Source organism: Lathamus discolor, chromosome 7 (assembly GCF_037157495.1).
Source record: "Lathamus discolor isolate bLatDis1 chromosome 7, bLatDis1.hap1, whole genome shotgun sequence".
In the NCBI taxonomy this organism is placed as follows: domain Eukaryota; kingdom Metazoa; phylum Chordata; class Aves; order Psittaciformes; family Psittacidae; genus Lathamus; species Lathamus discolor.
The window spans coordinates 21873394-21898723 of record NC_088890.1 but is presented as its reverse complement, the minus strand read 5'-3'; the positions used below and the strand labels follow the sequence as shown (position 1 = coordinate 21898723).

The 25330-nt window shown below is 47.2% G+C and overlaps 1 protein-coding gene and 1 long non-coding RNA gene across 4 annotated transcripts; one reads left to right on the top strand and one right to left on the bottom strand.

Moving 5' to 3' along the window:
* Nucleotides 1-23751, bottom strand: LOC136018202 (uncharacterized). Its single transcript, XR_010614289.1, has 3 exons — nt 23624-23751; nt 2116-2287; nt 1-648 (listed from the first exon to the last, which is right to left on the bottom strand). It is a non-coding gene; the product is annotated as an uncharacterized LOC136018202 (long non-coding RNA).
* On the top strand, nt 13-3384 carry LOC136018201 (protein piccolo-like). 3 transcript variants are annotated; one of them, XM_065687233.1, is made up of 8 exons: nt 13-138; nt 432-512; nt 595-666; nt 808-906; nt 1415-1522; nt 1638-1700; nt 2136-2310; nt 2832-2917. In XM_065687233.1, exons 1-7 carry the CDS (start codon nt 48-50, stop codon nt 2306-2308), a joined length of 687 nt encoding a protein of 228 aa, XP_065543305.1. In that variant the 5' UTR covers nt 13-47; the 3' UTR covers nt 2309-2310; nt 2832-2917. The 3 variants fall into 3 exon arrangements, with proteins under 3 accessions (XP_065543305.1, XP_065543304.1, XP_065543306.1); XM_065687232.1 differs by lacking the exon at nt 2136-2310 and having other exon boundaries at nt 2832-3384; XM_065687234.1 differs by lacking the exons at nt 808-906; nt 2136-2310 and having other exon boundaries at nt 2832-3384.
* Nucleotides 23752-25330: the final 1579 nt, after the last annotated feature.

The following is a 25330-nucleotide window of genomic DNA, read 5'->3' as shown; positions in this document are numbered from 1 at the left end:
GCAACAGCAACAGCAGCCCCAGCAGTGTGGTGCGGGTGCAGGGGGCAATGGCCCTCGCTGATCACCTCCTCCTCATCCTCCTCATCCTCCCCGTGGCCCCGCAGGCTGCGGCTGCTCCATGGCGAGCGCGGAGAGCAGGTGAGCAGCGGCGCTGGTGCTTCAGGCAGGGCTTCCTCTGCGAGCAGGAGCGCTCCAGGGAACAGCGCCCCGAGGGGCCTCATGTTGGTCCTTCCGCCCCTCGAGGGGTGCTGGACATGGCCTTGAAAGAGGGTTTGTAGCTGCTACATGCCAGCCAAGAGCTCACCAGTACCCCCAGAAGCTCTGTCAGGCTCCCACGTTGTTACCTGACCCTCGCAGTGCCTGCAGTTCGCTAAGGCAGAAGTGGATCCCAGCGTGTTACAGCAATGTTTCTCCCCTGTGCTTGGGTCTAGATGAGGATGGTGGCAAGGCTCAAGGAGCTACTTGGCAGGATGCTGGTTTAGTGCCCATCGCGACCTTGGCGCAGCCGGGAGGTACGTCCTCAATGTCCCTTTCCTTGACAGAATCAACAACTGTCAATGTGGCAGAGCTTATGTGTCTTCAATTTTCCTTCAGATCCTCTCCAGGCCAACAGCTTCCTAGATCCTTCTGCTGATCTTCTCCCCAAGCCTGAAAGCAATCCCAGAGGTAAGTCAGAGGGAGGAAGAAGGAAAAAAGTCCCTGGAGCAATCTGAAGTCTCAAGGCAAATATTGGAGGAACAGGAGAGAGGACACAGCGGGTTTTCTGCAATTATTTGTGTGAAAGTGAACCAAATATCTCCTGTTCAGGTCCTCCAAGAGCAGACCTCCAGGATGAAGGCAGAATAATGACCCCAGAGCCCTCTGAAGTTCTAAGGCAAATAGTGGAGGAACTGAGGAGAGGACACGGTGGGTCTATCTCACTCTGCTTTAGCTGTGAGGTTGTAGCTACACATCTGGAGCTGCCATAGCCTGCCCAGCAGGAAGGGATCGATCAGAGCCTCGCTGCAGCGACGCTGCTTTCGTGCAATGTAGGAGCTGGAGAGCACAGAGATGGGTCAGAGCCTCTGCTGCCAGATGTGGCTCCAGCGAGTGCCAGGGGCAGCTGCTCCCCAGTGTTCCCATTACAGCTCAGAGCTCAGAAGGGCTGTTTCCTTGCTGGCCTGCCTGCAGCTTCTTCCTGTCCTCTCTGAAGGACCATTTAGCATCACCTCACAGGGCACAAAATGCACTTGTGCACTGCACACCATGAGGCAATTGCCACTCCCCGGTCCCAGTGCTCAGGCTGGTGGCTCCTTGGAGTCGTGACGAGGTGCAGCACCAAAACCTGATCGATGTCCTTGAGAACTGTTGCCTCATGAAAATGCCATCTCCCTGGTGGGGAACGGTTCCATCAGATCCAACTTTCTTTCCCAAGGGATGGAACAAGAGGCTGTGCAGAGTGAGGCGGCTGCGGGAGCACACAGCATCTCAGGGCCTGTCTCCACCCAAGACACAGTGGCGATGCAGGACACCGACATGCGAGGTAATTGCCCTGACTGCCAGAATGGGCAGGGGCTTACAGGGAACCTCCCTGTCCTCCTGCCCCTCTGGGCCTGAACCAAGCTGAGGCTCTACCTGTCGACTCTGCTTTCTGGCAGCGCTGTCACGGCCTGGAAAGGACCAGCATGGCCGCGTGTATGGCTTTTATCCATTGGACTCAGGTACTGAGAGCTCCTGCTGGGGTCCCAAAGCGGGAGATGCATCCCACAACCTGGCAGGGGCTGTAAACCGTGCCTGTGCTGGAGACAAGGCAAAAGGGGAGAGCAAGGCTCAAGTCTCTCCCGGGAGGGGTGACTCTGTCCCCTTGGGGTGGGGGAGCTGGCCTGAGGCGAGGGAGATTTGGGGCTGGCACTGCCTGCTGCAGGGATGGGTTCTGCCCCTGGCCCTCGAAGGGGCGGCTGGTCAAGCAGCTGTGCCCCCCCAGGCTCTCCTCCTGGCCCCCGAGTTGTGTTCACTGGGACGCCCTGTCCAAGAGACAGGGAGCAGCCTCCAGGCACCAGCACTGGGGCAAACAGAGTCTTTCCTGGGCACGGCACCGTGCTGCCAGCTTAGCAGCGGTGCACAGGCCATGCTCACCTTCTGAACTGCCCCTGCAGGCGTGGACAAGGAGAGATCCTCCAGCACTTCCAGTGCTCAGGGTGCGGCAGGTTTTGTCTGCCCACAAGACGTGAGAAGGAGCTGCATGATCGGCACAGCAGCCATCGTGATTTCCGTGCCTCTTGCACTTGTGTTTTGCTATTGCATGTACCTGCGACGGAAGAAGTCGTAAGAGTGAGTTGATCCTTTCCCCCCCGCACACTCTGCTTCCCTTGTGCCTGCTCTTGGGACAAAGCATTTCTCATCAGGCGGCTGTGGAGTGGCAAGTGAGTGGTTGGCCAAGACGATCTGTGGAGGTTTCTGCTGCAGTCACGTGTTTTAATGTGCCAGGAATTACCTGGCCCTCCCTATGGGGAGCCCACTCTGACTGCAGCCAGTGCCAGCTCCAGCACCCTGCCGGGACAAGAGCAGCTCCCAGGAGCGACAGGCAGAGGCAGGGCGAGATGGGGCAGGGGATGACATTGCACTGTGAAACGGGTGCTCGTGCGCTCTCCCGACCCCTGAACCTGCCCAGAGGAATGCCCCTGCTTGCTGGTGCTGTGAGGTGCACGTGTTCACCTCGGCCACAGTGTGCCAGCAGCGGCACTCGTGGTGGCCTTGCCAGCTCTGAGCCGTGCTGTGGAGGAGAGTCCCTGTGCCCCATCTGCAGTTGAGGGCCTCAGTGACCTCCTGTCCCCACACGCACCTCTCTGCAGTTCAACAGACCGCCTGGAAACTGGTGGCTGCACCTGGTGACTCGGCAGCAGGACCATCCAAAACATCACCCATGGGAGCTGGACCATCCAAACCATCCCCCCTGACAGCTGGACCATCCAAATCATCACCCCTGAGAGCTGGACCATCCAAACCATCACCTGAGAGCTGGACCATCCAACCCATCACCCCTGAGAGCTGGACCATCCAAACCATCACCTGAGAGCTGGACCATCCAAACCATCACCCGTGGGAGCTGGACCATCCAAACCATCACCCCTGGGAGCTGGACCCAACACCAAGAACTGCTCCTGCCTTGAAAACCATCACTCTCAGCCTCCCCATGGGCCCACACATTCCATCCTGCCATCACAGTGCAAGCAGCCCAGCATCCTGCAGCCCCAGCTGAAACCGCCCCACTGCTCCAGCCCTCCAGCTACAGCTGAAGGTGCCCTGATAGGGTAGGGACCGTGGGTGCACTGACAGAATCTGACCCACAGCTTTGTGGATCAGCCCTTTGTGCCAATAAAGAAGGAAAGCTCTCACACAGGTGTCCCAGAGGAGAAAAAGTGTGGAGGACCTTGGCTAAAGTCAATGTAATAGGAAAGACACAGCCTCAACCTGTGCAAAGGACCAAAGCAGAAAAGGGAAACTGAGGAGTGCCCTCCATCACCACTGAGCACAAGAGGTGATGGGAGATGTGGTTAGACAAAGGGCCCTCCCTGAGTGCATTAAATGCGCTCGCAACTCCCAGTTACAGCAACTGGTCGGGTTTCCCTCATGAATTCCTCATCACTGTCCTGCGGGGTCTGTGTCAGGAGAGGGATTGACACCATACAACACAGTGTTCAGGGTGTGAGCCCCAGGCCATCAGCACTGAACCTAGGCTGCCAACATGCAGGAATCAAGACTCAGACCTTGATTCTCGGGGCTGCCGTCCCCGCTGCTCTGGCTCCCAGACCTGGTTTTCAGAAGGACAGATGGCAAGTCCATATCCTCTCCTGTGTACGTTCTCCCACAGGAGTTTATGATCATTTGTTGCCCTTAAGACCCTACAGACAAGAGCAGGCTGCAGGCCAGCCCACAGGCGCTCACTGTGCAGGTGCCACGGGACAGCCCAGGTCCCAGGAGTAACACAGGAGCACAGAACTCGGTGAGACAGGTTTCCTTGACCCAGGCTGGGAAGCAGCGAGACAGCCCCCACAGCACTCCTGGCACCAAACCAGGCTGCTCCCAGCTGTGGAGCACTCAGATTCCTCTTGGGCACTGCAGCACAGCTGGCAACAGAGGAGGGCCCCCAACAGCCCCCCGGATTCCATGCAAACCAAATAGTGAGCAAAGAACAAAACCCGTGGCCACCCCTTCCCGCAGCCTCCCTCTGTGTGTCGCATCCAGTGCTGTGGCTGTATCCACTTCAGAACATCAGCTAAGTGCATCGGGTTGCCTTGCTGTGCCAGCCATCCCCACTCCAGGAGCACACAGGAGGAGGGGAACATGCCAGCAGGAGGCAGCCCAAGTTATTCGTATGACAGAATCATCAGGTTTGGAAGGGACCTCTGGAGATCTAGTCCAAACACCTGCCCAGGCAGGGCCACCCAGAGAAGGTTACACATATGGGAGAGCAAAGCTAACAGTGCACTTCAGCCATTGACTCAAAAGGAAATATTCATGTCCTTCTTCTTTAGTAACCACGTGTCTATGGAAATCTGTGTTTGATGCAACATCATCTTCCTCTTTCAAAAAGTAGTAAGAGAAATCATCCCTGTATCTAGTTTTACATCCATGTTGATGGACATCAATGAAAAACAACCTGGTGAGAGCACAAGAGAATGACTGATGGTGTTTGGCCAGCCATGGGCTGTTACCTTCGATTTACATTTCAGGAGTCACACACAGAGACTGGAATTTGCTCTCCTCACACTGAGATGACATGGGAAGTGCCAGGCCCCTTGCACCCTGCACAAGGGCTGGACACCAGCCCTGTGGCAACTCAGCTCCTTTTAATCCAGTTACTGATTTATGTGTGTGAAACTTCAACAGTGACACGTTCCGAGGTCATTTACATCTTTAGACACATGTTCCTGGGTTGTTTTGGGGTTTGGAAAAAACAAGCTATCCATGACGAAAGAGTAAATGTCTTTCATAGGGATGGGTTCTGCAGTTTAGGACCACCCCTGTTTGTCAGAGGAATGACAGATTATTTGCACAGATCTGAGAAACCAAAAATATTCTGACCTTTCTGCATGAAACAATAGAGTTACCTGTAATCCTTGACCCTAGGAAGCACTAAGATATCCCAGTGAGGAGCAACTTCTTGGAGAGGCTCTTTTGCAGTTGGAGATTTGTACCTAATCACAGCCAGATCAGCCACCACCATGGCAATTCCAGGCCTTTTCCAAGATAGCTTTGAAGGAATTCTGTTCTTTGTGCATTTGCACTTCATGTACGGGGCACCTCTGAGAAGGTCACCTGCCAGGCTCCAAGTACAGCGGGCTCCAGGAAGCTCCCGAGGACACCATCCTGGTTTGTGCTGGAAGAACTCGCTCTCCCTGGTGGAACACGGGAGGTGCTGTTAGCCCCATTGCCACTCCTCCAGCAGGAGATGCAGCACCGATGCGACTCCCGGCTCGCTTTCCCATGAAGCTGGTTTCACTGCTGTGAAAGACATTACCTCTGTAAAACCAGCTCAGCAGGATTTGAGAAGCTTTATATCCTTGTTTACATTAGCTTGTTGGGTTCTCTGAACAAGAGCTTAGCTTTTGAGTGATATATTTCACCTGGCAGAAGAACTGATGCTCCATTTCTTACAGAGGCTAAACTCCCATTGACTTTAATAGCTGTCTGGCCAGCATAAGACCTGGAAAACCATTTAATGGAGCTATTTAGTACCGAAAATGGCCCAACATTCATATGAAAAGAAGCTTGTTTAAATGTTGGAGCCGATTAGAGCACCCCTTATACTAGTCAATGGCAAATCTTTCTCCCTCCCTCCCCTCCATGACTTGGGAGCAGCATGCTTTGACACAGTTCTTTTTCCCAGAAACTAAACTGCCCGGTTTTAATCTGGAAAGCAAAAAACTGGTTGCGTGGTCTCATCAGCATCAGAACGAGCTGCTCAATAAACGCACGTTAACAGCTCTGACGGGGGAGTTATTTCCTCAGACTATAACTCTGAAGCATTTCTGCGAGCAGTTAAAAAACAGGCTCTATCACCCCATGCAAGTGTAGTGCTATAATCTTCAAAAGCACTTTGAGGCAGTGCCACAGCCTCCAGACACCACTCTGGAGTCCGCCACAGCAATATGAAAGCTTCAGTGGTCAGGTCTACACCGACACCGACGCCTCTCCCATCTGGAGCAAACACCAAACCATTTCACATCTGAGCAGCAAAGCTGCCCATGTCAAAACACAGGCTGAAGGGGGCTCTGGCTGAGGTCACCCACTGCTCCCAGGACGGACACTGTCATCCTGCATTAGGACTGGACGGAGACCAGAAATTGTATCTGCAAATAGAAAACAAGGCGGCAGAGGTCCCTGGAGCCTACCCAGGAGGGCTGCCCAGACCAGAGCTCTTCCAAGCCCACGTGCCTGCTGACACTCCAGGTGTGAACCTCTGAAACCTGCAATGTACCCAACTGCAGTACCCAACACAACGAAATGAGGCAAATCCTGCTCAGCTATCGGGAGCAAGTCGAGCCGAGCTGAGCCAAGCTGCAGGCTGTAGGCTGGCTCTGGTCACTGTCCTGCCTAATCCCAGCTGCACCCTGCTGTGCTCTAAATTTAAACCACTCTTCTGCTCTGTCGGATGTGCTGGGGTCACGACACCAGGGCTCTCAGAAAGGCCTCAGTGTGAGTGGACAGCAGCAGCCTGGCTGCACAGAGCACACACAGAGCACACACTGATAAGCTTTGGCTATTTTGAGAGTACAGACTTGCAGCCCTGAGGGGGGAAATCAAAGCCCAGGGACGCACCGTCTCTCATTTTATCAGGCGGCTTTGGACAGGGATGAGGGAGCCCCATTCTTCACAGCTAACGCTCCTCTGGCCTGTGAGGACAGGAGCTTTCTCTCTGTTTTTCTGACACGTTTTACACTGGACAAGAGGGGCGGGATTTATTTGGCTCCCTCAGTAGCGGAGCTGGGAGCCTGCTGCTGCCCCTCTCATTTCTGGGGCTTCGAGAAAACTCAGCTGGGCTCTTTCCCTGTGCGGCAAAGGATCAGTGAGTCCCAGCTCCAGCCCCTCACGCGCCCACTGCCCACAACGAGGAACAGAACAAACATGCTATGCAGGCAAACCCAACATCTGCTTTCCGGATGAGAGTACGGGGTGAGGCTTGGGCTCTGCATGCGGCTGGAGAAGAAGGTCTAGCGCAAACATAAGAGACACTTACACTGCTATTCAGGTCTTTGATGCTTGCAGGGTGCTGGTTAGTTACAGATTGCTCTCCATATATTGTTACAGATGACCCTGGTCTTTTCAGTCTTACTTGTCCCTTTGATTTATCTTTCTCTTCCCAAAAGACAGAGCAACACAGGTTGGAAGCGCTGGGACCACCCTTTCAGAAGCTGTCAGGGGTACAGAAAAATCCATGTTAACTTCTTCGCTATACCCTCACCAACTCGCATGCACCGCTCCAGGTTAACTCACCTGACCAGAAGAGGTTGTGTGCTTTAGGAAACTACATTATTGCTGATGAATAGAGCTTTTTTCCCCCCTCTTAATAAGCTTTTAGCACTGCTCAAAGGTGAATTAATATTTTGAAAGTTAAAATCTCCTCTGACTGTCCCAGAGATCAGAAATCTCCCCCTACACGTACAAAACCGGGTGTGAAGAACTGTCTCAAGGAACAACTGAAACGTAGAAAATGTTTCCCTTTCCTTGCTTACTAAAAGCTTAATGACTTCAAAAAACAAAACCAAACCAACAACCCCAACCTTCCCTAGTGGAAGCGGGACTTGTCAAGTTCAGAGGCCGCTCCTCCTGCTCCTTCAGAGCATCCCCAGCCTGCAATATCTCCCCGCTTTGCATCTCTGACTCCCAACAGACTTGAGGGTTCAAGTCACACATCCCAGAACAAGGAGCCTGTGATGCTCTCCCTGATGTTGCTCATGTTGCAACCCCAGAGAAGCTGTGGCTGCCCCATCCCTGGCAGTGCTCAAGGCCAGGTTGGACACAGGGGCTTGGAGCAAGCTGCTCCAGTGAAGGGGTCCCTGCCCGTGGCAGGGGTTGGAACTGGATGAGCTTCAAGGTCCTTTCCAACCCAAACCAGGCTGGGATTCTGTGATTCTATAACTTGAAAACGCAGGCAGTGTAGCAATTACTACTGAAGACAGGAGACAAGGTACGTGTGCGTTCTCACCCTCACAGCAGCTGCACACTTGGCTTTTCCTTCAAAGCATCCTTACCTTCAGAGAATGAAATACAGCGAATGTGACATGGCATGAAAGGGGAAATGGAGGTCATCCTCTCGCTACTGCCCACCTCTGTCTTACAGTTCTTACACATTGCTTTTGCTTAAAACTCCCTCAACATTTGCATATTTTTCCACTTGGGTGCAAAAGAAGAAAACTAAATGTGATAACTTCAGATGCATTGGGTTGCCCCAACGTGACTGTGTTGTGCCTAACAAAGAGCAAACAAAATGCTTTTGCCAGTGAACTCAGTATGTGAAGTACTGCAAGGTTCAGATTTCCTGCCAGAGTTTCGTGTTGCCCATCCAGACAGCGTCAAAGTATTTCTTTAATGAAAAACAAACCCAGGAACTCCAATAAAAACCTGGGGTTAGTTGTGACTGGGATAAATGTAGATGTGGAGCAGAAAACACTGTTGTAGTTGGACTCTGCTGTATGGCCAGATCATCTGAGAGCAAATCCCTTGCCATTGTTGTGGGCACATTAAGAGGTGTTTGCTAACTTTGAGAAGAATAATGAAAAATGTCTTTTCCTAAAAGGACAGCCATGCTGATGGGTAATGGAGAGCAGATGTCAAAAAGCATTTCAAAGGCCTGAAAAAGAAAGAAAACAAACTCAGGAAAGCAGCACGCAGGCTGCAGTCTCCGGCCGTGCCGGAGCTGCTCCCGTCTCTGTCAATCCCCAACACCCGTGTGCTGTCACTTTGCTTCAGCTGGAGAGCACAGTCCCTGGGGGCTCCGGCATGTGCGCTCTGTGCCCATCCATCTCTTCCGCAGCACAAGCCTGGCCCAGGCAGGGAACCTCTTCCCAGCAGTGGGAAATCTTCCTTCTGAGGAGAAATTGCAAGACAAAGAATAACGTGTGCGGCACAGCCAAGGAAACACACAGCAGGGATGCACACCGCGCGCCGGGGATGGGTGCCACGCACACAGGCTCTGGGGAGCCTTCCCTGCCGTGCTCCTCCTCCTCCTCCTCGTCTTCCTCCAGGCCCAGGTCAGGGGCCAGGAATCTCACACCAAGGGAAAAGGCTGGATTCTCATCGGATATATCGCGGCAGATTGGCTTTGGCTTCAGGCGGTGGCTTACACCGCTGAGTAACCAGCTCATTTTTTAAGCGTTTAAATTGCAAAACCAAGTTCAAGTTTCATGTACGATTTTATTAGAGGGCAGAATTGCAGCCAAGTGTTTATCTGGTGTCTGGCCTAGGTGCTGATAAAGACTTGGCTGAAACTTACATAATCTGCCATTAATAAATGCAATTTATGATAGTCTCAAGGAAAGACACGACCACTGCTGGCTCCATTAATGGTACACTCAGCAGAGGCCAGGGATTTAGTCTGTACAGAGACAAGACTTAATTCATTTCTTGTCCCTAAATGCTTGTGATTTAGGTCAGGCCCAAGACAAAAAAACCACGTAAATCTAAAGGCTCCATCCAGAACTGCCAGGCTTCGCTAATATGAGCTCAGTTGCTTTAATACAGCCCAGCACCCTACTTTATAATTCCATCTAAAGCAAATACTGGCTCCAATAACCACGCTCCAGTTAAAGCGATAAGCCCTGAACCTGACATAAATAGATGCCTGAGCTTAATTTTACACACTAGGAGTAGTTCTGCTGAAGAGCAGCAGGACAGAGCATGGCTCATAAACACCTTCTCAGAACCAGGGGCATCGAGATCAGAGACAGAGAAAACCTATTACACTGTGTGGCCCAGGCTCCCCCTCTGCTCTCCCTCCTTTCTTCCTGCTGTGCTTTGGTGAGCTGGGAGCCGCACAAGCTCTCTGTGTGCCTCACCTCTGCCCAGCACCTATCCCGACTGCCAGGATCCCAGCTCCACACAGGTCTGCTCAGTGCTCGTCAGCTGCTGAACATCCCCGTGCATGTGCAAGCTGGCAAAACAAAACAGAGAAACCCAGACTGGTTTGGGTTGGAAAGGACCTTAAGCTCATCCAGTTCCAACCCCCTGCCATGGGCAGGGACATATACACAGGAATAACTTCGGTTGCCGTTCACGATGCCTGATGAGAACAGAATTAATTCAAGGAAATAAATCTACTTGCCAAATGCTGACATATTTAAAATGTAACCCCAGCTTAACACAGAGTTGCGTATTCCACTGCCAATGATAAATTCAAAATTTACACTTACCATTAACGGAATATATACAAACCTGATCCTTACGTAAGCTCTGCAGATTTAAAGGAACCTATATTTAAATGTATGCGCACTTTATAGTTTGAATTCATCCTTTGAAAAATTCCATGGCTCTATCTGAAAGCCAAGAGACATTTCTTTTCAAGATCTGTGATGAATGAGATCCAGACACAGGGCTGTTTCACCAAGTATCACCCATGCCAAAAGCTCCATCCAAAGAAAAATTCCAAGAACAATTATGAGGATCTAACTACCAAAGCCCCAGTTCTGCTCTGTTCCAAGCAAAAGAGAAATTTATAAACGCATGGATAAACCACTTAAAAAGTACATGCCAGAAGACATTAAAATCAGGCACCTAAAATAATTTCAAAGATATTCCTAAATGAACAACATTTGCATTATCTTTTCAGTGTCTAATCTAACACCACTGCGATCTAGTGCTAAAGGATCCCAATATGTTTACTCATTTTCACCTGGAATTTAATCATCAGAGTTTGAATCTTCTAGATAATCTGATCCTAGGTGTCCCTGCCCATGGCAGGGGGGTTGGAACTGGATGATCTTGAGGTCCTTTCCAACCATAACTGTTCTATGATTCTATGATCCTACAACAGGGTGAAATTCAAAGGAGACAATGCAAATAACAGCAAATGCTGCAGAATTTCACTGAAAAACATTTAAAACTCATGTGGGCTCTTTTCTCTATCCCCACCTACTTCAGACTGCTCCACTACCCCCAGCCAGAGAGGACAAAACCTCTTGGCATCAAAGTTACACCATGGCCAGACTGGGGCTCCAGGTATGAAGCTGTCCAGGAGAAATCTCTGCCAGCTCTTGCCAAGAGGCCCAGTTCGCAGTCCTCTTCGTGGTGTGGCCACCCTGCTCTCACGCACCCGCTGGCTGTGGGTTGCAATTCAAGTGCAGACATCTCCAACGTGCAGTCCTGCCCCTGCTGGGCTCCGAAGAGACCTGAGAGCAGGCAGAAAGCTGAGCTCCATTAGACAGTGCCTGAAAACACCAACAGTCGAACTGCAAGGTTTGGGGAACTTGGGCAACCTTCTGCTATTAATTGCATCTAATCCATGGCAATGCAAGTGAAGCAGTGGAGATGAACTCCATTTACAGCCAGTAATGGGAAAAGAATTTCACCTCTGTTGAACCCAAGGCAAAACCTGATCATAGAGGGGGTAAAGCAGCATGCAGGGCGCACCTGCTGCTCTCCAAGGACCAGTGCTGCTGCTGTGGGGTTCTCTGTCAGCCATCCCTCACCACAGTGATGTGGGTGAAACGTCCACTGGGAAAGCTGGGTAGAGAAGAGACCTGAAGACCTTCCTTGGTTTGGTACATGGGGGGCCCTCAGGTACTGAGATGTGCCCCAGACAACTCTCACTGGCATCCCAAAAAGAACAGCCCAACTAGTAGGTATTTCTGTGCTAAAACCCCCCACAACTAAAGTGTAACATACCCATAACCACACTGATGAGAACAGATGTTGATTAAAAGACAGCGAACATTGCAGTGCTTTTAGACAGTGACTCAGTGGTGGTGTCTATTTAAAGAACAGAAACATATGATAAGACTTGATACTGTGAACCACAATACTCATATCAAATAATTAATGCTCTATAATAGCACTACACTTGAAAAAACAGTCAACAGCTTCAGCAGAGGACACATGTATGGAAAACACTGCTTGTAAACAACATGATTATTATGTGTGCTTTGTAAGTTTTTGTCATAGAACAGAACAGTTTGGGCTGGAAGGGACCTTCAAGCTCATCCAGCTCCAACCCCTTCCACTGGAGCAGGTTGCTCCAAGCCCCTGTGTCCAACCTGGCCTTGAGCACTGCCAGGGATGGGGCAGCCACAGCTTCTCTGGGCACCCTGTGCCAGCGCCTCAGCATGGCACAGGTGGTTTCCGTTGCCATGCTACATGCCCCCGATGTGCTCTCCCGCAGAAGGCAGGCATCCCTTGGTGATACACATGAGAGAAGCCAGGGCCGTGGTTATGGGAATCACACATCTCCTTGGCTCAAAGAGGGACCACAGTGTGGCCAAGGGCGTCCTTCATACCATTTGCTCTGCTTCAGGGGCGGCATGCCCACATTTTGTGGCTCAGCCATTAAACGGTGCTGATCTGGGTGACTTGCCCAATTGTGCTGCGGCGTGATTTTACTGTTTTTTGTTTTAAGTAAGTTTGTAAACCTATTGAACAGACCCATTTACAGCTGTTTTCATCACAGATTTTACTTAAACTCCCCTCACATCAGCTGCACTAAATGTGAGAACAGATACAGCACTAAATTGCAAAGAGACTGCATTAGCAGCTGGGATAGCTGCATTAGCAGCTCTCTCCTCCAGAGAGGAGCCAGCTCAAGATCCAGAACACAAAGAACTCTTTGCCTGTGCAAGTGATGAGGGTGGTGAGTTGAGGTAGACCTGCAGGAGTGCTCACCTCAGCAAAAATCACCCATTAGCTGGTTTGACACAGAAGGAAGCTCAGTGCAGTCATGGAATAGTCCCACGTCCAGTTTTAACGACAAGCCCAAATGCTTTCCTAATAAAATGAACACAAACCAATTAACATTTGTCATTGCCTAGGTAATTGATTTGGGCTTCCAGCTGTATGAAAGTGATCAAGCTCTCTGTATTTCCATACATGAACCGTTATTAGCTACTCAGCGTTAACACTCCCTTTTTCCAAGCAGCACTGTGTTCTGAGCAACCCTGTTCTTACCAGAAGCTTTAGGGCTACAAATCTCAGGCATCTGTCAGTCAAAAATATGTTTCCCATCTGGCTGCCTTTCAGTCAAGCTCAAGCCTCAAGAGACCTTTGCACTGGAGTGATTCTCAGAACAACAGAAGAGCTGCTCAGAGTACAGGAACAGAACTCACCACAATTACAACGGCGGAAATTAATACATGCGCTTGTGAGTGAAGTAGCGCTTGCTGGCAGCATCCAGCAAGGCAATCTGCAGGCGTACTTTCTGACTAGTGCACAGAAACGCTTCCTAGGAGTGACCAGCTTACCTTCCAGACACAGCCCCTGCCAGAGCTGTTTACTGGGGTCCGTACCTCTGCACCACAACATTCATCTCCTTTTAGACAATTCTGATAGTTTTACTCCTTTTTAATTTCCACGAGGTTCTTCGCTTCTGCATTATTAGTAGAACAATACCAAATTTTCCACATAAAAGGGGTATCTGGGATAGCTTGTATTTATGGGGAGCAGACACCAGTATGAATATTCATCATGGAGGGAACTATTGAGAACCAGTGAGATGTGCTGCAGAGAGCAGCAGTTTTTATACAAGGCACACGGGCACACCGGTGTCGACACTGCACAGGAGCTGTCTGATTGATACTTTCAGACTATCCCATCTCCTCATGGTTATAACAGCACTTTATCAAAGCTGAATTCACTTTGACACCTCAGTGATTCACAGCGGCTGAGCAGAGCCAGTTCTGTAACATAACCCAGCAAATTGCCTCTTTCCAATCTGCAGGGTATGGGATGCACAAGCAGCTCTCGGAGGAGATGCATTTATCTGATTCATGAGGGATGACTTCCCAAGTCAGTAAGTTCATGATGCAATCGAAATGAGTTGTGGGATTCAACAGAAGGACATCTATATTGAGTTATTCCTTATGGTTATAGCAGCTCTGTGGATGTAATCAAAAACCTAGATACATTCCCGCTACCGCCATGGGACTCTGTTACAATTCCATACCCTGATCGACGAAAGCAGCAGCAAATTCTATCAATTCGCCCTGAAGCATACCTATATTCTCCTGCTTGGATCCCGCTACATAAAACAACGCTTTTTGATTGACAGCCTACTTCTGAAGCTGTTCCAAGATGGAGACAGAAAAAGAGCTGTACCTTCTCCTTTCTCTTCCCAGAGGAAGCAAAGCTCTGCCCCTGTTGCCTACACATGCCAGATCCACACACTGGGCTGCAGCACCATTCGCTTGATAGCCTCCTGATTCTGCCATAGCCAGAGCACAAGAGCATCATGGGCTGGTAAAGCATGAGGCCATCCCACCCAGCTCTGCCATCACCCTGTGGAGAATCCCCAGTGGGAATGGTGTCTGTACTGCTTCCTCTCTGCTGCTCACAGGATCAGCGTGGAGCTGCTCACAGGACCAGCATGGGATCTACCTTCTGGCACAGTCCTTGTGTGCTTTAGAGCAAAGGCCAAAGCTTATCAAGCCTGAAAGAGACTCTAACAGTAACTGTGAGCCTAACCAGTTGCTCACAGAGGAACTCACCCAACTGATGCATCACTATTCCGCAGGGTCTTCTAGCAGTGCTTTGCTTTCTTAGTGGCACTAAGGAACAAGATCAGGTATTTTCTTTCACCTGGGGAAGGACAACATAACTGTCTGGTTTGGGGCACTGACTCAGCTTGAAGTAGAATCTGAGTATGGCAGCACTATGGATAGTTACAGTGCAAACCAAACAAATCTCATCTGAGACTAAGTTAATCCAACAGAAAGACAACCCCTGCAATTTGGCACTTTGAACGTGCAGTGATTAATTTCCCTAATAATAATGAGGCAGTGTCCTCTAGTGGTTAAAGCACTGGGCATGGAGTTATGAGCCCAGAAGTTCACTCTGCTCTGAAGGTAACTTCTGCGTAGCCTTTGGCTACTCATGCTGGGTATGTACCATAAAGGCACTGAGGTGCTTAATGTGCACTAAATTAGCCCAGGATGCCCAAATATTTTCAATATTCCAGCCAACACTTACTGATGCCCTACTTGCAACATTAGGACTTTTTAGAACCTTTTATGTTTAGAACCTTTTTTATTAAGTCATGAAGACACAGAGACACCTCCCAGCGCTAGCGCAGCACTTCTAATGGGCAGGAAAAGGGCATGGACAACCCTTCACCACATGGGGCCCCATGGAGAAGCTGCTGGGAGGCCCATGTGGAGTACCTTGGCTCTGCTTCCCAAATTTCTCATTAAAAAGAACATACATCAAGCTACTCACCACGAAGACTCATGAAATCAGCTTGAACCATGCACATCCTAGAATAAGGGGGGTCTAGGAGATCCAGCACATCATAGGATCAAAGATCTGGAATACACTGAGACTCCATGAAAGATCAGTGCCCTGTTTTACTATAAGCCTGCCATATTATTAGCATCTTTAGCCTGGAGCGGTAACAAAGGAAGAGGGCCTTTGTTCCCTATGCAAACTACATTGTTCTTTCAGCTGAAAAGGATGAAGTCATTTGTTGGGCTACTTTTTAACAACTTGCTTGAAGGCACCATGCCAAATCAAGAGATGCCTGGTGTGAGATCTCGGGTACACTGTCAGCCAGTTTTACGCACTACAAATCTTAACTTTGGTTCAGCAAAGATTTCTGTATTTCCACCCAGACCAGAAAGACCATCTAGATACAGTTCTTACAGAGATTCAAAGATTAAATAGACTGAAGTAAGCCATTATCATAAAGTTCTCATTTAGTATGGTTATAACAAGACAAGTAGCTCAGGGGCTTTTCAGATCTCCTGTATATACTGGTTTGGATTATACCGAGTACACTTCTGAAAGCATAGGTAATTTCTGCTTTAGCCCAGAGTTAAGTGACTGGATCCTGCACACATTCTATCAGGTTATGGTGATTAAAACTATTGCAGTTTATAGAATTAGAATAGATAAATACTCACAAAACTCAGTCAACCTCATCCAAAGCACATGACACACAGTGCAACAACAGTGCGTAACACAAAGGCAGTCTGAAACCAGAAGGGAAGGAAATTATTTTGATCAGACCTCTCTCCTAAGAGAATGTCATCCAGCACATACAATAAATACTCTCAACTCATTGCAAAGTTGGTAGATTTCCAAGCAATAACAATTGTGATACATGGAGACATGTTACTAGGGAACTTGATGAAATGTTGTAGTTGAAAGTTCTTTTGACCTAGTGGGAGTCCTGGAATTTCTCAGAGCATTGCGTGTTTCTATCTCCATTTCAGTCAAAACCAGCAGGCCAGCCTTCAACATTAAATGTTTCTCCAGAGCACTTGCAGCCTCTACAATGGAGACAGAAAGCCTAATCACATTTTAATTGAGCCAAATCAGACTTCCAAATTCAACACGCATTCAAGCAATATTTCCTCCAGTTCAAATGTAAAACTGCTAGGCCCTCCTGCAGTAAGTAACTTAGAAAAGCCAGATTGGAGGGTTTAAATGTGACCAGGCACACAGACGAAAACACATCTTTAAACAGCATTACCATCATGAGGATAATTGGTATTGCCTGCTCTTCAAGGCACTGGCTTTTCCTCTCCATCAAAACAGCGGGTTTCCCATTAGCTTCCTGTAAACACTGGTCATCTTCCCCATCACCACTCCACTGCGGTGAGAAGCTGAATGGGATGGTGGCGAGATTGCCATGGGCCACAGAGGCCATTTACTGGCAGCAAGCTGGGCCACACAATGATGTTAAATGAAAGGGACCAAGAAAGAGCTCATGGAAAGACTCACACAGTGGCTCAACACTTGCTAAACTGAGCACTTTGGGGTTTTTCATTGCAGAGCACTGAGTCTGTTGTAAATGCAATAAAAGTTGAAATAACTTAATTTCAATAATATGCCTCTTATGTTATGCTGCCGGTTCAATGGGCCTGCAAGGAACAAGCGTGGCATTGTCCAAGAGTAAGTGACAATTACTTACAATTGGCCTGCCGCTGCAGTGCCCACAAACCCAGCTCCCATTCTGATAAACACCAGTTATTTCTCTAGGGCTGTTGTGTCTTTAAAAAGAGGAATAATGCAATCCCCTGCTCACTGACTGATAGAACCATGCCCTTGTAGGCAGCAGGTTGCTTTAAAACACCTCACTTCTCCCCCAGCTTTTTTCACAAAGATTTAAAGGTAATTTGTTTCCCTGATCATGATATGACTAAGTTTAAAGGAAATTTATCATTTGGTTCAAGCAAAGCATTGCTATTTCCTCCATGGAAATGGAAACACTAAATCATACATTTTTCTCACATACCATATTTTGAAAGGTCTGCATTCTTTCACGTTTCACGCTCAAATGTTCCCACAACTAAAGCTTATTATAAAAGCATTCAACTCCTAAAGCACTCCCACCTCTAGTAAGCAGTCAACCCAAGAACACCCCAGTTTTACATGCAGCCTCGTTCATCCAAAATAAATAACTTGGCTGGTCCACTGGAGATTTATTATCTTAATGTGCTCATTTCATTGTTGGCCTTGGCAGAGATGTCCAGGTTCAGAATGAAAGACAGCAAAAATTGACAAACCTTAAATCCCAGTGCTACAAATCCCTATTAAGTAACAGATGGGAAAGATAATTAGCCTACAACTCAACCATCACACGCTTCATTAGGAGCCCTGCTCCTCTCGGACACAATGTCTCAGATTCTATCTCCATGACAATAATGGCTGTTGTTTTCCACCACAGGTCCTTGAACTGGCAAAAACCAAGGCAAGCTCTTGAAATCTAGAAAAGAAAAAAATTCTCTTCTTTAAAACCAGTGGTTTGCTTACATGTTAGCAACTATAGCCATAAACCAGAAGTGGGATTGCTTGGTAGGAGGTTAGCTTAGTGACAGAAAGGCCAGCTCAAGAGTGTCCTGGCAGCAGAGACTTGTTAAACAGTTATCATGTAGTGTAAAATAAATACATGTACACATACATATACCAACAGCAATGACAGTTTCCTCTTCATGTGCATGCAGCCAAAATTTAACCAGAGTCTTGCTCTGTGTTTGTAAAGAAATACTGAAAGAGACTTGGGCATCTTAAATTGCTACCCCGTGCTAAACTGCACTGCATGAGAAGATACTCCAAGTGTAGACAGATGAATATCCTTTAATGTTACAATGGCTTGTTGAGATTTGCACATCAGTTCTCTAGGTCAGACCAATTTTTCTTTGCAAAGAAAAAGTTAATTTCTAGGATTTGTGGCCTCACTGTCCCTCGATGAGTTACTTACCCATAGGACAAACCAGACTCGGACTCCTCAGCCCCTGCAGGGTCTGTACCTTTCCTATCATTTGTGTGACACTCTGTATTTCTAGTCATATTTTCACTCCCTCTAGAAACAGTTAAAGATTAAGCATTATATCTTTTGAGCAGTTGTGCTCTGATTTATTCATCTACCATAGAGACTGCACAGCAAAGGAACCCAATGGAAGCAGAGCGGAATACCAAATACCAGGTAACACACAGGAACGTTCAAAAGCAACTTCCACACGTGGTATTCTGCCATTTCTGTACTAAGTCACCAAAGATTATGCAACTTCTGGTTGATGACACAGAGATTGCATCCCCCTCTCTTCCATGAAAGAACAGCTTGAAAACCACCCATACAGAGTGCAAAAGAAAAGCAAGCCATTTCCATAGTTGCAGGCATATATATCATTATAAAAGCAGCATATTTTTTTCAGATCTACAATCTTATTCTCAATGGAATTCTTCCAAATAGTCAAAGGAAGAACTGAGCCAAACCTTTGATTTGCAAAATTCTTTCCCACCTCCTTTTAAGCAGATGAACTGCAGAACAGCTACAGCAGAGGAGGGAAGAGATGAAACACAACCAGAGCCCCCAGTATTAGATACACCAGGAGTCCAGTTTGGTAAACGTAAGCTGCTATAATGGAAGGAAAATGTTAAAAACAAACAAAATATGAGACATTTTAAGCACCTGAGTTAACACCTTCAAGTGTAAAATACCTTCAGTGAGCTGCCAGTCCCTGAGTCTGGGCAGCACTTATGGGCAGTCGCAGGTCAAGGGTGAGCAATGGTATTATTCCTCTCCCTGAGGTGAGCTACCACCAAAAGATACCTGCCTGGATATTACTCCTGCTTCTAACTTTGAACTGTTCCTGATGGCCAAAGTGACCCCCTGATTCCCTTTAGGCTCATTTAAAACACTGCCAAGTATTACAAAAGAGTCTGCTTGTTCAGAAAGGTGGCGGATGCCCCATCCCTGGAGACACCCAAGGCCAGGCTGGATGTGGTTCTGGGGCACCTGCTCTAGTTGAAGATGTCCCTGCTCATTGCAGAGGGGCTGGACTGCATGAGCTTTGAAGGTCCATCCAACCCAAACTATTCTGTGATTCTATGATTCCACATTTCCAACTATTCCCCCTGGATGCCATCCACTTCCCAAACGCCACCGGCTGCTCTCCTCACAGCACAGGAGGAGGTACACGGGACAGTATGGAAGCAGTGTGCACCTCAAAGACAGCATCTCATTGAGATGTGCTAGAAGACTGCATTTCCCACACTCTGTATCATTTCAAGGTGCGTGCCTTGAAAAAAGGAACAAGAAGTGTATCGCTGTTGTGTGAGCACCACTGATTCCATCACCTCCACAGCATGCTGATTTGGTGTGTTGCTTGTTTCTTATCCCAGCAGTACCTCAGTGGTGACAACTAAATCAAACCCAAGCCTCTACACACTGTCCTTGTGGTAGAAGCGCACAATAAATCAGGCTCAACTTCATTAGCTCTGACCTTGACAATTCCTTACAGGTTTATACTGTCCACATCTAAGCTCAAACATGCCTTGTCCTTAGCTGGGAAAGGCTTGTATGTGAACTAAAGCTTACAACTTCATTTCTTAACAATTATCACCTCTCGCCCACACCCCCAATCAATTGGTTTTATAATAAAATTGACTTTAATAACAACCATCCAGGTAACTGCAGCACATGGAGTTACTTGGTTTAGACTAATTAGGTGAGGCCTGGGGAAGGATTGATCACCTCTAAGGACAAATAAAAGGTTAGCATTCGGTTTTACCTCTACCCTGAGAACGTCTCTTCTAAATTTCCTCAAGTTATTTGCTTAGGAGCATGAAAGGGAGACAGCAGGTATGATCCTCAAGTTGTAAACGACACGAGAACGGCCATGCTACAACACTGGAATGCCCCATTTTCACTGCAGCATTCGGGAAAAATCAGCCTTCCAGTTTTAATGAGGAATATAAAAAAAGCCCAGATGGCAATTGTTTTGAATGCAGTTTATTGCATTCTTCATTTGGTGACTCAGCTTTACTTCTCATGCTGGGTAGACCCATCTCGTCAAGAGCATCAGGTAATTAAATATAAGATAGAATTACTGCAACTACACCATAAAGCACGGATCTCTTGTAGCTTGTTAACTTCCAGACATATTTACTTTTCTGAGGTCAAAATAAGGTAAACTTCTTGAATTCTTAATACTGTTCTCTAGAACATGCAGCCACATCTGCAGTTCATCAGCACTGCTGCTGTCGCACTTCATGAAACCCTTTAACTCAGTCCGTGTGCTGGCATGGCAGGCCACCCATTTATACTGCAAGTCTCACCTTTCACATTCCTGCTCTGTGCATGCTGTTGGTCTGTGCAAATAACAGTTTCACGAGCAGACAGACTCAACAACAGTTTGCACACATCAAGCCAGCAGCACCAACATGAGAAGGTAACAGTGATGATTTGTGCTACCCCATAAGCCAAGAACTGCTATAAAATAAGGCTACCCAGCCTGTCTTTTGGCACACCCAATAGAACATCCTAACTGCAGGTTCAGATGATTTCTGAAAGTCCTGTTACTGTTTGAACACTTGTTAACAACCATCATTACTTTTGTATCACTGTGTACTCAATTTTCAATTTACACTACATATGAGATTAAAATTTAAAGTACCTTCATTACCCTCAACACTATTCAAGGAGCTGCAGCATTCAGACTGATACTACACTGCTTTCTGGCCTGGGAAGAAGCATCAGTCTAAAAATGGACGAGTTTGGGTTAGAAGGGACCTTAAAACTCATCCAGCTCCAACCCCTGCCACAGGCAGGGCCCCCTTCCACTGGAGCAGGTTGCTCCAAGCCCCTGTGTCCAACCTGGCCTTGAGCACTGCCAGGGATGGGGCAGCCACAGCTTCTCTGGGCACCCTGTGCCAGCGCCTCAGCACCCTCACAGGGAAGAGCTTCTGCCTAAGAGCTCACCTAAATACCGCATAAAACCAGATTAACTCACAAAATAAATCATGAGGTGCTTTGATATATCAGTTCAGTAGGCGACTCAACTTTACAGCTGCCTTTCCATTCTGACCATTATTTATGCTACCAGAGAACAGGATTCCATGGTTGGCATAACATGTGCACAGATGGACACACGGAGAACTATCTATGTAACACAGCCCCCTTTTGTGAGCGGGTCACAAAGATTCTCTGCAGACTGAGTAGGAAAATGGGCCTTAAACTTCTTGCTGTGTCAAATTCAGCAGAAGCTCTCTCCTGCTGGAGCACTTTAGGAAATGCACTGTAACTTCATTAATGATCAAGTCCTTTCTGAACAGCCACGCACACACCCTCAACACCTACACAAAGCACCCTGAAATTGCTACCATCACACAGCTTCTGTAAGGAAGCAAGAAATCTGGGAAGAGTTTTTCAGTAGCATTAAATCAAGCTTTGCTCTTCATCTTTCTTTTGTGGCTCATCAAACTCTGCATTCACAAAAATGTCATCTTTACCTGGTTTTTTGGGGGTCCCCCCCTGCCCAGCATATCTTTTTCTGAACTAGTTTTTCTAGTTAACCAGCACAGAAATACAGCTCATATTTTAATCAAACAAATGAAACCAGACTATAAAGCATTTAGTAATATCCCGGATTCTTATGACAATATAGCAATATTGTCCCTAGCAGCAGATAGAGCATTAGGGGTTATATAGAGTTGTGTTCTTCAGCACAGTTAGATATGGTTTCCAGATTAATTTATCAGCATATGGTCTTGTATCTAATCACAACTAACAGTGGGAAATCTTGATGGAGCGCGGAACATCTATCACTCACCAGTTTTGTTTCAGTATTCTACTCCCTAAAGAGTAAATGAATGCAGGCTAAAGAAAATAGGGGACTTCTCTTCCCACTGCACTTTGTACTTACTTTTCTTGCATAATACACTTTTTAGTGTGTTATTTGTAAAACTTGTGCTTAATTAAGGATTGGGTAAAATGTGCATCTATTCTACAGATCAGTGTCAAGTCTGAAACACTCCAGGTATGTTTTTAATGCTCTTGGCAAGTTGGAAATAACTCTTACCTGGGAACTCTTAAGGCTTTCTAACAATATCAACAGTAAGAAGAAATCACAAGGACAGTTGGCTTGAGCTACCTTGGTTGGTTTGCCTATTATTGGAGTTACATGGAAGAGTGACTTTACTGTCTTACTACGTGACATGTTCATAAGTTAGCACACTAAGATAAGGAGGAATTGGAGGGGATCAACAGGGAAGCAAATCTGGGGTGATTGTCCCTCCAGAAGTCAACACCATTGTTTAAATAAGGTTTCCACTCTAGAGCTGCATCTTTGTGACACCACATTTACATCTAGAAACAGTAACAAAGAGAAAAAAGATCAGTAACATTTACAGAGCTGGGGGTACTGCAGGTTAGAAAGAATGAAAGCCCGGGTCTGGCTCTTCTTCTCAGACTGCTTTTATACAGCTCTGCCTATTTCTACCACCTCAAATACTTCTTTGATTCTCAGTACTTATTGCTTGCCAGTCCTGTTCAATTGCATGGTATCAAGCCCCAGTCTGGCTTTATATATAACTTCATAACATAATCATCAATCTTATATAATCTCATCACAGATATTTCTTTGAGCTGTGAGTACATCTAATTTCTGTTTGTAGAATTTGTTCTCTGATCTTAATGTGGTAGCAACAGCTTTACGTGTATTATTTAATGGCATGCCTAAATAAAATTCCTGAAAGCATTTTCTCATAGTCCCTGTGATACATTTAGCACCAACACAAAGTTGCCCAGAAGTGTGGGGGTTTGGCTTTTAGTTTGGGTTTTTTTCTGCTCGATTGGTTGGATTTTTTTGGTGATCAAACGGCAACTTTAAGAAACAATGGCCAAGACAAGAATCAGTTTCAGAGCGAGCGACAACAATTCACCAAGAAAAGGCTAGTATCATCCACATTTCTGTTTGTAACTACCAATGGTCTCAGCACATCCTCTAACAGTATTTTAGGGAATTTTTATGAACTCAGTTCCTGGATAGGAAGAGTACTGTGCAATCTCACAGGGCTACCTGAAACATGCAATAGAGACAAGAACTGAGCGCTGGTGCCCAGGGGCGTTCTGACCAGCCTCTCCGGTGGACTGCAAACAGTGATATTTTAACTCTTCTGGGAAGAGTAAATAGGAGCAAGAAACTTTAGAACCACTTACCTACTACAGAGTTTCACCCTCCTGCTTATGTCCACAGACCAACAAGCATGGCTGCATCTTAGTGCCATTATTTCCTCTGCTAAGCCAAAGCAGTGCTGCGCTCAAACTCACATTGCAGCACCTGCAGCTCTGCCCTTTCTCCTCTGCACTTGAATCTGCACTTCCGTGACTATGACAGGATGTAGTCTTGGCAAAGACTAATTCATCTAATTTACAATAGTACTCCAAGACAATCATAGTATCTTGAAATTAAGAACCATCCAGAAATTAAGACACACCAGTTTTTAGTCATCTCACGGGAAAAACAAAATGAATCCACTTCTGATGTTTGTCAACCTGTTTTCATTTGTAAAGGAATCAAATGAAAATCTGACTCTGTTTCCATTCTTCAACAAGCTATTATGAATTACTTGTACTCAGGCAGCAATCGAACACCTCTTTCTGATGCGGGGCCCTGTTGAGCTGCTTACTCTAAACACAAACAGCTGGGTGTACCTGCCACAGACTCAGACTCCGGCGCACGTGCACAGCCTGCCTTGGCACATCCATTTCTCAAAACCTCATACACAAAACAAGATCCAAACCCTGACGCAGCCCAGACCAAAGCAAGTAAGCCCAAAGTCCGCTAAGCCCTGAGACTGAGAATTTCTAAGTAGCCAGAGGTCTCTGTAAAGTGGAAACCACTCAGCAGGAAGGTGTGCCCCTGCTGGAGAAATCCTGGTCCCCAGCACAGGACAGCAGGAGGCTCTTGGTGACACTTTAGGTGGATGGTTGTCACAGGAGAGATTAGGAGAGAATGAAGAAAGAGAGAAGCTAGAGCACACACAATATATGTGAGCAGCAAATAAATATGCCAATACCCACACACCAGGAAAGATTCTACCCAATGCACACAAAAAGCAGAGAGGCTCTTGCTGGCTGCAGCTCTGGTGCCTCACACAAGGAAAGCAGAGACCAGGCTCCAGCTTTCTGTTTCGGAAACTCTCAGTCTCCTTGTCTCATCTCTGCTACAGACCTAAATAGACTTTAGGTCTATTCTGCCCTCTTCTGTACCTATGGCAAACACAAGGGCAAAACCCACCCGGAACAAATGACAAGCTTTTAGCTAACAGGGTTAACAACAATCTTTCTTAGGTGTCAGAAGAAAGGAGACATCTCTTTGCTCTTACAAAGCACTGCAATCTGCTATAGCTCTACTAAGGGCTAAATTTAAGACACCATAAAGACAAGATGCATTATTTAGGTTGGCTTTGAATAAATTTTCCTTTTTTTTAAAATCCATAATTCCAACATGCATTTCCAGAATAAAGATAATCAGTACCAGACAAGCTTAAAGGACGCCAGTTTAACTAATTATCTTTAATGTTACTTTTGAGAGAGGAAATGGTTTATGGAAGTGTGCCATGGCTCCACAGGCCACTGCACTAGCAAAATACAATACTGCAGGATGGTAATACAGGATGGGCATGTCAGTCTCTTCATTTTTGTACTTAACCGATCTCCAAGCAGAGGCCTAATCTCAGGTAAGCTGCTGGGAAGGAGGTCAGAACTGCACCAGGCTGGTAAGTCAGAACCACAGCCTCATCACAATCATTTCCTATGCTCACTCAGTGTTTTCAACCAAAATGGCATTTCTGACTTCCCACACAATTCTGAACTGAGCTTAGGCAGTCAGCGCTGAACTTTGGTAAAAGAGTGAGCGGCTGT

Excerpts from the sequence above, each read along its gene's own strand:
- LOC136018201 (XM_065687232.1), top strand. The coding sequence starts at position 48 with ATGGCCCTCGCTGATCACCTCCTCCTCATCCTCCTCATCCTCCCCGTG. Across the intron at positions 513-594 it reads GACCTTGGCGCAGCCGGGAG|ATCCTCTCCAGGCCAACAGC; the intron begins GTACGTCCTCAA and ends ATTTTCCTTCAG. Across the intron at positions 667-807 it reads GCCTGAAAGCAATCCCAGAG|GTCCTCCAAGAGCAGACCTC; the intron begins GTAAGTCAGAGG and ends TCTCCTGTTCAG.